General features: G+C 36.3%; 1 protein-coding gene across 1 annotated transcript; it reads right to left on the bottom strand.

The window, feature by feature from the left end:
• Positions 1-1,655: 1,655 nt before the first annotated feature.
• On the bottom strand, positions 1,656-14,487 carry C5H12orf50 (chromosome 5 C12orf50 homolog). Its single transcript, XM_059472562.1, has 11 exons — positions 14,362-14,487; positions 12,691-12,814; positions 10,454-10,630; positions 9,174-9,251; positions 8,967-9,080; positions 7,552-7,671; positions 4,858-4,965; positions 4,463-4,660; positions 2,953-3,042; positions 2,307-2,398; positions 1,656-1,715 (listed from the first exon to the last, which is right to left on the bottom strand). The coding sequence occupies exons 1-11, from the start codon at positions 14,485-14,487 to the stop codon at positions 1,656-1,658; spliced, it is 1,287 nt and encodes a 428-aa protein (XP_059328545.1).
• Between the last annotated feature and the right edge of the window lie 628 nt (positions 14,488-15,115).

Below are 15,115 nucleotides of genomic sequence, written 5' to 3' on the forward strand. Positions count from 1 at the left end.
AAGCAGGAGCTGCTGATTTTCTCCTGTGGTAAGGGATCTGTGTGGCACAAGTCAGCAGGCAGCACATGCAGCCTGTGCTGCACTTATAGATCCACATAGTAACAATATTAAATACTTGCACAAATTGAATATTGAAATCCTTTTTAACGGAATGCTAAAATCAGACCAGCAAAATAACATTTGCCCATGCCTATTTTTGGTCTTATCAAATTTAATACTCTAATTGTGGAGACACCAGACAAATAGGAAATGTAACATTTCTATTACTTTTATGTGAAAAAAAAGGCAATTAAAAGGCTTTATCGATATATTAAAAAATAACTTGACACAACAGCCCTCGAATTGAGATTATAAATTGTCTCAGGCAGAAAACATGTGAAATGTTGCTTCAAGGCATCATGTGCTACAATTTGAAACACCAATGTCTAATCAGAGGTGGAAGGAACATTTCCAACACACCCAGTATTTGATTTTAAAAAGATGCTTCTTGTTTTGTACATTATTACTTAGCTAAACCAAATCCTCTAAATTTTTCTATTCCTCTCTTAGTTAAGAACAGTGATGCATAACTGCATACATGTCTATAATCAGTACAGCATGTTCTAACTTAAATGATTAAAAACTAAATTTCAAAAGAAAATAAAAATTACACCACTATTGAGATAATCAAGTAGGGCAGAGAAACATACAACCATATTTCTCATCGAACAATAGAATTATTTCAGCTAGAAGTACCCTAGAAGGTATCTGATCCAGCCTCATGTTCTAAGCAGTCACAGAATAAAAGGCTCCAAGGTGGTAAAATGTTTTCATTCTCACAGTTACATGTGCCACCAAGACAATAACTGGATCCTAGTGTTACAGAAAGAAGTTTGAAGGGCTCTCTACAAAAACTGGTTGTGTTCTAAGAATGGCCAAAGGTCAGGTAAATGCAAAAAACTGAAAAAACATCTGAGAAAAAGGTACGAAGTCATGTATATGTAACACTTCACTGAGAGGTTTGCTTCCCCAGAAAGGAATATTAAAGTATCCTACTTATCAGTCTTTATACAACTCTTCAAATTTCAGTTTGAAATGCATTTAAATACGTATCTCAGTTAATTCTGAGTTTTCTTGTGAATTTTTTTAGTTCATAACACAGTTATGAACTGCTCCTCCATTAAAATTGCAAAATCTCAAGATCAAATTCAGAGTGAGTCCCCAAACATGTGACAAAGCAGATAAACCATGTAGGAATCTGGCTTTTGTACCAGGAAACCACATTCTAGAATGCATTACACTATTGCTTTTTACATTAAAAGTCCTCTGAAACTGCTAAGTACAACTAATAGTATTTATTCATATTAGGAATTATGCCTTAAAAATCTATCAAATAAAATAGGGGAAGGATCTGTTTAAGAATTTTTTTTTTCTATGAACTATCAGTCTATGGTGTAGAGCCGTAGTCTGTAAAAATAACTTCAAGTGCCAGAATTTTATAGTAGATTAAACATAGTGGATATAGATCTTTATATGTCACCATGCAGAGCATACTTTTAAGAATTTTTAACCAGTTTTGAAACACTATAGTGTGCTTCCTTCCTGCACCTTCTTTTTGGAATTTGCAGTTTCTTCATCTTTCTTCATCATCTACCACATCCGAGTCGATCATTTCCTTATTTCCCTTTACAGGTTTCTTTTTCTCCTTTTTTATTCACTTCCACGTCTTCTTTATTCTGCTGTCAAAACAGATATACACAAAATTCTGTGCAGAATTTCTTAGAGTAAAACTACATGCTCCTTCAGAAACATTTTAAGAAGTAAAATTTAACATGAGATAGACATTCTAATCTCAGCTTTCAGGGCAGCTGTAAAATGTATGAATGATCTTTAGGGTATCTTGCAAACGTTTTGTAGCCTGAGTCCTTTCATGGCTTCAGACTTCAGCTAATTACTGCAGTTCAGTCACTGCTGAAGCTTCACGAACAATCCAGCAGAGAAACAGATCAAACTTATATGGTCTCTACTGTCTTTGTCTGGTGCCAGAATCCAAAACTTGCATTTTGTAGCACTTTGTTTTAGAGTATGCACTCTGCTTTCATATAAGTGTTATTGGTAAAAGAAATAGAAAGCACAGGTTAGTTATTCAGGCAAAGGTACATGACTGTAAACAAAACTATTAACTGCTCTTTCAGCTACTCAGTATTGATCAGAATCTTGCAGGTTTTGAATGAGGAAGTTTTACAAGCACTTTTACATTTTCTAGGTGAGCAGAAACATGCCATTTCTCCTAAAAAGGCTGAATTGTAACCATTTCTATCAGTTACCTGAGTGGTTATTTTAAATTTAGAGAATGGTTTTGCTTGTGGATTTCTTTTCCTCCAAGCTGGTGAATTAGAAGATCCTGAAGTATATTTGCCTGTAGGAAAAACATATAAATTGTTTCCTAATTTCAGCCACAGTTTCAGGAAAGAGTCCCTTAGTCTGATATGTGATTTAAATATTGCAGTGACTGAAGTTTCAATGAATGTATCAGATGAGTCAGATATTGCCTCTGAAACACAAGCTAGTACTAAAGGCAGACTCTCTAGAACTTTAAAGATAATTTGCAACATTGTAGCATTTCCATGAGGCTCATGTGATCTTCCAAACGAGGAGATTCTGCTATGAACATCCTTGGTTTTAACCAAGGGAATGTTCCTGGGCTAAAGACCTTCCCAAAGACATCAACAGCTTCTGTTTTATCCCTGCTTGTGAAAGCCCTATACACAAGGCTATATTATGGCTTTTTGCTAGACATTCGATTGTGCCTCAGAATATGCTGCCTAATTACAAACCATTTTCTAAAAAAATCGATTAAAAATTAATATTATTAATATCCTTCTTTTAATTCCATCTTAATGCAATTAATTAAAATTATAATTTTGTAATAATCCTACAATTTTCAGTTTATGCACAATGTGTAAATGTTACCATAGTTTTCTGTTTGTGTCCAAAATCTCCTATTGGCGTCAGGCTGATTCTTTTGTTTGGAGCCTTTCTGACCATAGGACTCAGGTACTGCTGAAATAAAGGCAACAAAAATATAAATGATTGCTCTTAAAGAAAAATGCTGATTCCCATTTTTTCAAAAATGTTCTATCCTTTTTTAACCTGGAAATTTAATAAAATGCATTCTTCACATAAAGAATGTTCTCTCTATATAATCTCTACACCACCTTGTTCACATTTAATGAAAGCAAACATTCACAGAAAAAACTATTTGTACTCAAGACAAAGCACCAATGTTGGAATTTTTTTCGGTTTATTCACCTTAAAATAGGCATTACTCTGTCTGAAGGAGGTCCTTGTTATTAGAAATTAAGACAGGGAGGCACCTCAAAATGGAGAATGAACCCAGCTTAAGAGAGCTGACTGAAACTGCCAAGACGAAATCACTTTTTTGATTTCTGATTATTTAAATTATTTACCACAAAATCTGTTGACAAAGTGACAAATGAAAAAAACAAATAAGCCAGAGAAACCATGAACAGAGAAACTGAAAATTCAAATGAAGCCCAAATGATGTACTAGTTAGGGTGAGGCTATATATATATTAGCAAGATTAAAACAAAGTGAAAGGTGTAATAAATCTGAAGCAGATTGCCAGAAAGAAGGATGCAAGACTCAGAATCCCACCTGTAGGCTTCTTGTCAAATTAATGACATAGCATGTACCATCAAGAAGACAGTAGAGTAAGATGAAGGAAAGTACCATCCTTTATGAGCAGCAGAAAGAATAGATTCAGTCCTCTGTCCAACATAATTAATGTGAAAAAATAATACTAATGTTAAACACAAAGATTTACACTGCGTTTAAATTGATAACAGAATTGTGAATATGACCAAAACCCTTGTTTATTCAAGACAAAAAATAAACCTAAATAATGAAAATAAATACAAATTCATAATCATGAAATCTCCAATGAAATCACAGTTATGGATATATATGCTACAAAGCAAGCAGCATATTTCCTACTGGGAAAAATAAGGTTGAACAAGAAACAATTCTTGAGACATGACTGAAATTCTACTGCAAAACATACTTCTACTATAAGTAGTTAGAATAAAATAAGAACTTAAAAGTGGATTTTTCAAGGTTTATTAAATATTTGAAGAGAATAAATCACATAAGACATGCTGTATAAAGTGGGGATCACTATATTTGTGCACATCACCACTCCATTGCATCCATGAATTCCTACTGTAAAGATGGCTCAATGATTTTTTGTGAATATTCTGTCTGACAAACTGTAAAGCTTTATAAATCTTTATGTTTCTGTCTATGGATATGGCTAAAATCAACTTGTGAAAATTATGCTTGATCAAATTTACTCATGCCTGTATTTAAGCATAAATAACTTATTATTCAGCTGCAGGGACCCAACTGAGAGCAGCACAATATAGACAGGCATTTTAAGAATTCTGTGTATGAAGGAACCTACCTGTAGGTCCATTGAATTTTGGTTTTTGAGTGACAGTCCGGTAGACGACATAAGCTGATCGTCGAGGTTCTGGAGAATTTAAATGATTGTATCTTCCAGTGTCTCTCCCATATGGACTGGAAGAAGCAGTTTCATCATCCTTACTTTGACCCCTTTGTTGATAACCTGGTTTTCCTTTGGGGTCTGGAGTGTGAATTCCTAAAAGGGAAAATACAACCAAAATGGTTGTCTTATTATTCAAAATTTCACAGAGTGCATGCAACTGGAGACCAAACAAGATTTTAAAAATGGGCTGCCCCTATTTGACACTAAGAACAGAAATTTACTAGATAGTGCTGAAACATCTCACAGTTTAGTAAATACAAATGAATAAGCTGATGTCTTTTTCAAAATACCTTTGCCAGTTACTGCACTAGCTGAATTTCTTCGCTCCTCAGAAATCCTTTTATTTTCCTTTACTTCCTTAAAGTGGTGGTTCTTTACCAGTTCAGTGTAGTTTGTTTCTGAGGGATTAAAATAACATGTATTCACTTTTTAGAAAGCACAAAAAATGTTCATAGCCAAAAATACTGTGGTATTTTTATTTTATAATCCCCTAATTCATAATAGGTCCCTTTGGATGGCACATGGTTTCACATGTTAATTATATTAAAAGTGTCATTACCCAGAAGGAAAGCAACAGTGTCTATATTTCCTCTAGCAGAAGAAATCTTAAAGAACAACTTAAAAATTAACTCTAAATGCAAAAATCAGATCATCCTTTCTCTACACTGCATAGGTGTGGACCTCTAGAACACCCATGGCTGAGCCCATGGTGACCAACACATGCACTTCAAAGGATGCCAGGCTGAACCATGAATGACTTCTGCCTGTAGCATCTGGATACACCCTGGACATGTGCAGTGCAGGAACATAACAAGATACTACAAATGATGGAGGTAAATTTGCAACAGCACTGGTTGCATAGGTAAGCCCACTTCAAACTACAAACTGAACTTCACAGGGAAAGTTGCATTGTAAAGTACCCACAGTACTCTTCTGGCCCTGCTACTCTTTGGGAAGATGGGGCTTTGTTCTCCCTTTTTTCCTGCTAATGTAAATAAGCACATTTGGTTCCTGCCATTTGAGGCCAAAATAAGGCAGAAATGCTCCACTTCTGCTTCAGTTTATGGGGTAGTTTAAAGACCAAAATCTGTCCTTTTTTTCCCTTTTATTCTAAAACTGCCAAGAAATGACTGGATAACAATCTACTCACAATAATATTTTGTAAATGGACAAATATACTCTGGAATTCTCCCGTGAAAAGGATGAAACTTATCATTAAGGTACTTTAGTGTAGGTATTTTAATTTGCTTACAGGACTAGTTTTTGATAAACATACTCTATCACAAGTGTTATGTTCTCTCCTTAACTATATTTTTACTGGTTTTATTAAGTCCTCTGTTCTGTGAGATACTACCCACAGTCAAATCTGTTTTACTTGTCCAAAGTGGAAAGTGCACAGCATTCCCCATGATCTAACGTGTGCATCAGACTTTTGTAACTCAGGGACTCATAACTGAATCTATCAGAGGATGCAAACTGGCTGAAAGAAGCAGAATTAAACCATAACATACAACAACTGCTGTCATCTTGCAGTGAAAGAATTCACACTGTTAATGGAAATTTCACTTCAGATTGGTTTTGCACAAAATATATAATGTTCAACACACTTGCAGAGGAACAAAAGTAATCTAATCTAAAAATTTGCAAATACATAGTAATGAAGTACCTTTCACATTGGAATACTTTGATATAATTGGTTCTTTTTCCCTAGGTAGTGCCTCAAATCTGTTTCCATCAATAAATGTGCTCCTCTGTATCACAGAACCACCACCTCCTGCAGGAAAGAAGTCTCATAGTTATCTATACTTGAGAGCACCCTGAGAAAGGTGAACAATGCAAAGAGTCTGCTTTTTTGAAGTGGCATGTTTTTAACTGAAGTGAATAGAAACCAAATAGCTGATTTAATAAGGCTCAAAAAAATCAGAGAAAATAGTCTGGTAAGCAGAGTTGTTAAACAGCCTGTTAAAAGCTTTAAATACATATAATTGTGAATAGAGATTCAGTTATTGAATTGTGGCTCAGTGTTAACTGTTTATACAGACATAAAGAATATCCAAAAAGAAAGATACTCTTGTACATAAAGGTGACAGGAAAAGATGTAGAATGTAAGATTCATTTATACTGTGCAATAGTTCTGGAGCTAGAAGACACACAGCATTTTGCTTCAAGCTAGAGGAAGCAGCCCTAGCATGGTATTGCACTATTTTGTATTGATAAACTAAGGGGGAAAAAAGAATACTACAATTATTACTATTTTTATCATTAATAAATATTTATGAAAAAAGGATTGAATATCACTAAGTATCAAGCAAATTCAAAGAGAATGTGGCATTCTTCAACTTTATTAACATGTTTCAATACCAAACTCAATTGGTCAAAACAGTGTGTCTTCATTAAGATAAACCAAGTTTGTGCAGAGGGATCGGATCCGGTTACACAAGTTGCAGGATTACAGCTTTGCTATTTTTCTGTAGGATAACTGAAAAATACAAAGCTTTTTCATCTTAACTATGGATAGTCTCACAAAAATAACAGTTTTTGAAAGCATTTAGACTTCAGACAGTCACAGAATCACAGTCACAGAATATTCTGAGTGGGAAGGGACTCAAGGATCACCAAGGCCATCTCTTAAATGAATGGCCCATGCAGGGATCAAACACACGTCCTTGGCTCTAACCAATTTGTCTGCATCTCTGTGCCTGTTTTTTCATAACTCCACAGAACCCTTTCTTTCCCAAAATCTACTGTAATCTGCATAAAGGATTTTTTCCACTGCAATCCTAAAATAAGCATAATATATAATCGTAAACAATGTTTATGATTTATTGTTATATTTAATGATTCAGCATGAGAAAGAGTGTCTAGAACATAAAGGACATATAATAACTCAAATGCAAAATGTGGAAGTTTAATGCATGCATATTTAGTTATTTTATTTATCACATGACATTCAGCAATGAGAGGCTGATACTACAGTATATTACCTCCACTGTCAAAGGATTTAAGGTCTGTTCTGGGAATACTCTCTATTGATACTCTCCTTTCTGAACTCTCCTTTTCTTTTCTTGTATTATTAAATCTTATAGGAATCGTGTTGCCATCGCCTGGAAAGGTAACAGAAAGAATGTTTAGCTGTGTGTAAGCACAGGTAATGGCACTGACATTCTCTTCCTCCCACCCCTATGAGCCATTGATTAGTTTGGTGCAATTTCTCTTAACCTCTCATTTCATTACCTTCTTTCTCTTTTATTAATTATTTGAATCCTGTCTAGTGTAACTGATGTCTATCTTTCATGCTCTATTAGAAAATATCATAACTCATAGACTAAAGAAGACTATGGCTCCAAAGTAAAGACCTAGCTGTAAATTACCTGCTTATTGATGAGCTTTTCTCTACCCATGAATTATATTTATTAATGCTATCTAATGGAATTTATGGCATTTCCAGAATGCATGTCATCACAGTACCTGAAGCCTCAGAGAACTCAATTGAAAAACTGTTTTAGAGAAGCAAATCAATCTTTTTCTATTAATGCATCTAATGATAGATGACACTAAATAAAGACACTTCTTAAAAGGTATGTTCACATCTGTCACTGATTCTCTCATCTATACACTAAATATATCTGTGTATTTGTTAGAAAGAATTTATCAAAACTATTTTAATAACAAACATTTCAAATTTAGAAGTTAGAAGAGAACAGTAAATGATAAACAATAAGAACTGAGGTAAATGTTTATAAATTCATATTCCTTTGACCTTAATTATGTTGGATAGTCCAGAATTCAAAACAAAATGTAACTCTTTTGTTCTTCTTTTACAAGACAGTTGAAGGAGGCATTTAATCTAAATTTAGTTATAGAAAAATTTAACTTAACACTACATTTTGACAGCAAGACACCCAAGAGAGCCAGCAGAGGTCCAGGAGCACCTCTGGAAAAGTGGCTCATCTCACCCTTTGGCACTGCCTGGTGATTCAATAAAAAGGAGATTCATTGGAGTTCCTGTCTCTCTTCATTTTCACCAGAGAGCCTAGATGAGAAATTCAAACTACATTCCTAACCTTAGGATGGTTAAAATTAGACTACATAAATCTTTATCATGAAATTACATGAAAAATCTATGTTGTGTATGTCAGAAAAGATTGTGTTAATAACCCATTTCTACATTTTCCGTCCACAATTGATGCAGGTAATCAGCACGAGTGTGACTATATATATATGGCAAAAAGAATGAAGTGTTTGTGCAATTTGCTGACAAATACAAATATGTTTCTGCAATATTTTATTTTAACCTAATTTAAAAAGCAGAGAGGAAGTGCAAACTATGTAATAGCTCCTCTCTGTTACAGCAGTTTTAGAAGTGGTAAATACAATGCAAAGAAATCAAAATACTTGCCTTTCTGCAAGTTTTGCTCAGTAGTTTCCAAGGGTAATAACTCATCTTGCCATGGTGAAGACACAGTTTTTGTTGATTGGTGTTTGTAAGGGTTCTGAATCCCATAATACTCTCCTACACATACCCCAAGATGGGAAAAAAAAGCACTAAAGTTTACTGTATTGGAAGCATTGCTTTTAAGGAAAGAATGATTAATTTCATATTTACCAGATTTATAGCATATATCCCTTATTGCTCTTTCCTCTTCAATATCTATAACAGTCTTAGGCATCCAGGTAGAAACATCTGCAGGAAATATTTGTAAAAGATTACAAATATTACAAATACTATACAAAGACCTTTAATAATTCTTAATAATAAAATATGATAATGACTTTAATTTTTGTCATTTGGCTGTTTTAGGTTTTGACTGCAACCTGTGCTTCTGAACTGAAAAATAATTACTTAATATTAGGTATTTTCATGTGCAATGGGATTGCAGTTAAAACATATTTCTAAAAGCGAACATTTGTTAATTCAAAAGGATTCAAAAATATATTCAATATTCATTTTCAAAATAATCTTTCATTTATACCCACAAGGAAATTGGATTCAATGTGTCACCAGAGAGTGCTTGTCACAAAACCTCTGCCCAAAGTTACAAAGCCCTGTAATGCCTGCTGGCAGAGCTGGTGAAGTGAGAGCTCTGGATCTCTCTCAGTTAAGGCCATGAGGATTAGCAAAGCCCTGTTTTCTATACTGTTTAAGTGGCATACTCAGGCTGAGGGCAAGTTAGGAGGCATTAACAGGCTGGTCTACCAGCCAACCTGACGGGCAGTGGGAAAGGGAAAAATGGGTTGGGGCAGCACAGCAATTTGCTGAATGCATGCCTGAAAGCAGGTCATTCTTTCACTTTTCACTCTCCAGGAACGTGCCATTTGTTCCATCCCCACGAGTCTCTTATCTCTAAGTGAGATATGGTCAATGGTTTAACTGTATTAACATATATGTATATATAAATGTAAAAACATTCAGTTCAACTACTGGAGAGTTTCGCATCAACTCTCTTTGCTAGATTTAAGAATAACTTTCTCTAAAAAATTACTGCCTATAGAGTTTGGTAAATCAGCTGAAAAATTACTTAAGTCACAATTATCTTTTGTAAAAAACTTGTGACTTCACTTTCACTGACGAGTGCATACAGCCCTTGTTCAAAAGTTTATTTCTCAGAAACAAATACCTCCCAAACTTGTAATTTCATCCCAGAATTTTGAAGAGTTTTTGATGGCCATTTGAATTAGATTGCAGGCTTTAAAAAATACTGCCTGCTCACATCTGGTGACTACCAGTTCCAACATTTTAAAGATCAGCTGAAAACTATCTCAAAAAACTTTTCAACAAGTCTTTTCTAAAAGTTTCATGGTTATTATAACAAGCCAGTTGTGAGATACATTGCAAGAGCTGACAAAACCCATACAACTTGCTTATAAAAGAAAAAAACTGTTTACAGTTGTCATCCTCGTCATCATCATCTTCATCATCCTCTTCATCATCCTCTTCATCACTGAGGTTTATAATCAGTGGAGGATGAATTGGTACTAAAACATTGTCTTGATTTCTGAGTGAGTCCTGACGATGGGCTGGATGCAGAATGCCTCCTTGGACATCCTGTTTCAATGGGACATCTGCAGACAAGAACATTAAACTTCTTTTGGTAGAAGGAAACGGAAGTATCACATCCAGACTGACAGCAGCAGACATACTTCTGAGAACATTATCAAGATTAGGCATTATATACGTTGTGCAGAGGCTGGCAAGAGAGTGCCTTCCAACTCCAGAAAGTATGAAAAACACAGGTGCCAGCTCCTCTGAATGGACACAGGTACTGTTGAGTACAGACTTTGGAAATGTGGAACATTTTCATCACTGCCCTATTTTAAAAAGTTGCAAACATGCCATATCAATCCCTACAGCATCCATTTTGAAGAATTCAGCAATGCTAAGCACAGGATTGCTAATTTTAAATTTGAAGACCTTTTTTTATATCAAACTAAATCTCAACTCTCATTACTAGGTACAAAATGTAGATTTTGTGAAGGAATGTAAAGTACACAAAAATAATTTACACTTAATCAGAAAGAAAATCAGAATATATATAATTTTCCTAAGGAATTTATATATTAATTTGCTAAGGAATTTATCTCCACACATAATATTTTCAGCAAAATGGCTTTAGTACTGGGATAACACATTCCAAGAGCAACGAAATACAATGGACTAAAAAGAAAAATTATGAATGATGGCGAGTCTACAGTTATTGTTTTAGCTGACTGATTTTCAACCACAATATCCTGTGCATTATATTAAAAATAGTGAAATTTGATATATTTTCCAGTCTAAAAGAAAGAGTGGGCATTTTTCTATTATTCCAGTTGTTTTTATTTTTGTGCATCTCTTGCTTGCCTATGAGCACCATGTATATAATGTTAAACCTATTCTCATAACATGATTGCAAATAAGATTTGTTGCGCCTCATATAAGAGATGTGTAAGATACAACACTAACTTGATGGAGCCTTTTTCAGTGTTCAGAACAGGCTATTTTTAGCCCCATGTAGAATAAGTTAAATTAAATTTGTTTGACAAGATTTTTGAATATAAGAACAACAAAAAAAGCACACTTAGTATCAGCAACGTGGCACACACAGGCTTTGAACTTGTACATATTTCAGTAAAAAGTAAAAGGGTTTGGTCTGTTTCCAGCTGTGATTGTCAGACATTGCTCTGGTACAGGATACCCTTGCCCACAGTACTTTTGGGCACAGTCTCTGACTTGCACCACAGCCAAAAGTGTGCTGTGTAAGGGGGAGCTGTGCTGAAGGCAGAATGGGCACCTGGAAAACAGCACTCCAGGTCTTGCCTTGATCCTGTGTGCTTAGTTAGGCTCCACATGCCCAGATACCACAGGCTACATGTTCCTGGGGCAATTTCAGGAACATGAGGTTTCATGGTGACTTCTCTCCTCACTCCTGCTTCCGACAGCTTTGTTGTTTGCCCTGGACTATTATCTTGTTCCAGGTTCCAGCTGTCTACCAGGATTTCTGGTATTTAAGAGCTCCTCTTAGAAATGGATGAGGAAAAAAAGGGTCTTGTAATGATCGAGTTTTCCACAAATAAGAGTGTTGCTTTATACACTATTACTGTACTTCAGTAATATTTAACCAATGTTCAAGCCCCAAATTTTTATTCAAAACAACAAACTGGAAATACATCTGCACAAACAGCTCTGTTATCTGGTGTTATCTCTACAAGGGGTGTCTCATCCATACACGTGTTCTATCAACAGATATTGGTGTCCCTCCTCATCCCACCACACACACTGCTTTTGATTTGTCTTAAATTATTACCTCCATACTAACCATTTGAATTACTAGAGAGATTTAATCTATCAGAAATTCAAGTTAAGCAACATTTTTATTCCGTGGATCTCAGCAATCTAAATGTGACATCATCTTTTATATCACTAATAGGTATGAAGATTCATAATATGACAGCTAAAATTATTCATGTGGTAATCTTATTCAAATTCCTTTCTTTCCCTTAAACTTGCTAGGCTAGCAGATCATACCTGATTGATTCATAGTGCATTTCTTGACCTTACTATATATTACATAAGCACTGGAAGGATATTTTTGTCTATTTCATTACTCTAGTGAAAAAACTGTTTAGAAAATATTTTTACTCACTGTTACTAGGTGGCAAATAAAGTCCATTTATATTACGAGGTTTTCTGTGAAAGAAGTCACAGCTTATCCTCCTACAGCCTACAGGCTCTGTCTCCCAGAAACAGGAAAACTTGCTGTAGTTTTGCTGCAGGAGAAAGGAGTTTTCAGGTGTTGTAAATAGAACAACCAAAATTGAAAACATGGATTAGTACATGCTGTGTGAACTTAGGATTGAATATATGAGAGTTCACACTGCTGTAAATGTATGATCAAGATTTTGTGGGACCACATTCTTACAGTTTACAACATTTCAAATTATCTTTTATGACTTGTCATAAGCTCTAGATAGCTCTAAAGTTACTGAGTTAAGTCAATGGTGTTTGGTGATGTAAAATTGTTTCTAGATTACAATAGGGGTAAGACAGTCTACTGAATTTACTGCAGACTTTTCATGAGCTGGTGGGAAGGAAAAAAAATCTCTTAAGTCATTTAACTGACGTGGCTGAGTTTACTTTTCTGTACAATGGAAAAATCAGATAAATCTCCAATTAAATGTGCTGTACAAGTGCAAATCTTGCACTTGAACTGTCTTACTATTAAAGGACATGAATCTATGGGAAAACACATGGTAAGAAACAAAACCCAAAAAGATTCCTGACAAAAACTTAAAAAATTTGGGATTTGATGTTGGCATTACTGCTATTGCACTGCTCACACCATCTTTCAACTTCAGCTGTTTTTAAAGATGACAAACAAAAACCTAATGGGAATAATAGATTGTCTACATGGATTTTTTAAATTATTTAATTGTTTCTTTACTCATACATATGCTCATACTGCAGCTGTCCCTCTATTGATCAATGTGGCAGTTAAAAAGTTAAAAAAAGTGTGCACAATATTGCAGAGATAGTACTTTCACAACACAAGTCATTCCAATTTTAGTCAGACATAAAATTGTTGTTCCACATCTCCATCTTATCAGAGTCTGCAGTTTTTAGCACCATCTCTGATGATGCAATTCACTTCTCCTTATAACCTGAGGTATCTATCTCAAACATATGATAAACTTGTAATTCCAAAGAGGCAAGGGCTCACGAGATTCACCCTGAATACGTAAACTCAGGCTTATATCCTGGATGTAAATGGCATCCCACCTGAAAATTGTAAATGTCACGTTGGGTGTTATTTTAGAATGAGTTTCTGAGTAATTTTTTAAATGAAAACAAGGCCCTACTTGAAAATATTGGAATGTTTGGAAGCAGGTTTCTCCCAGTTCCAGACATTAACAGCTAAGAGCAGCATCTCCAAAAACTTTTGGATTGTAGTCAGTACAATTGGGCCACCCCCTGAGACACAAAGCCCATCTCCCAGGCATTAACACCTAACTCCCAGACCCTTAAAAATGGATGGAATAACCAAGAGCCCTAAAACCATCCCTAGATTTTTACCAGGTGGAATGTAAGTACTTCTTTGAATCAAAGCTATCAGCAGTCAGGCAAATCATCTTATCCTGAAAACAGTTTTCTTCCAAATGCCAACCTTCAGACGACAATAAACTCAGTGGATAGAGTAACTAAAACAAAAAATAGTTGAAGGAAGCATGTGGTACCTTCTCCATGTGGCTGAACTGTTGAACTGAACTGAGAGCAGTTGTTAGCCAGGATGGAATGTTACATTTTAACAGTTGCCAACTGCTCTTCCAGCTTGGGACACCAGCATGATGCTGCTACATGACCTGTCCAGGCTGAACACCTTCCTTTCTCTCTGCTGCATCCAAGTAAAATATAGAATATCGTGTCGTTTCAAAGAGTCGCCCATTCTGGTACTTTTTTAATGTGAAGTGTAACAAACCAATTTAGCGAAGCTTAAATAATACCCAACTTCTTGTTGACGCAACTGTGGTCTTAAAAACAAATCTCTGATACCACAAAGATACCACAGCTGGGCAACAACAGTCAGAGGGAGGAGTGAGAATATGTGTGGGAGAAAGAACCCTCGGCCACCAAGGTCAGGGAAGAAGAAGGGGGAGAAGGTGCTCCAGATGCCGGGCAGAGAGTGTCTCCTGCAGCCCGTGGTGAAGGCCATGGCGAGGCAGCTGTGCCCCTGCAGCCCATGGAGATCCACGGTTCGGCAGACATGGACCCGCAGCCTGCGCAGGGCCCCACGCCAGGGCAGGTGGGTGGGGGGGCTGTGAGCCCATGAGAAGTCCGCGCTGGAGTAACTTCCTGGCAGAACCTATAGACCCAGGAGTCCATAGGAGTCTACTCTGGCAGGAGCCGGCGCTGGACAAAGCGCAGCTGCCCCCGCCCGGGCCGGGCCGGGCCGGGCGAGCGGAGCCGGGCGCTGCTGGGCCCGATGTTGGACGGGAGGCGGCCCCGCCCCGCGCAGCAGCAGCAGCGCCCCCGGCGGCGGCCGCGCCGGACTCCATTTCCCGTAGGACAGCGCG

The sequence above is a fragment of the Ammospiza nelsoni genome, chromosome 5, assembly GCF_027579445.1.
Source record: "Ammospiza nelsoni isolate bAmmNel1 chromosome 5, bAmmNel1.pri, whole genome shotgun sequence".
In the NCBI taxonomy this organism is placed as follows: domain Eukaryota; kingdom Metazoa; phylum Chordata; class Aves; order Passeriformes; family Passerellidae; genus Ammospiza; species Ammospiza nelsoni.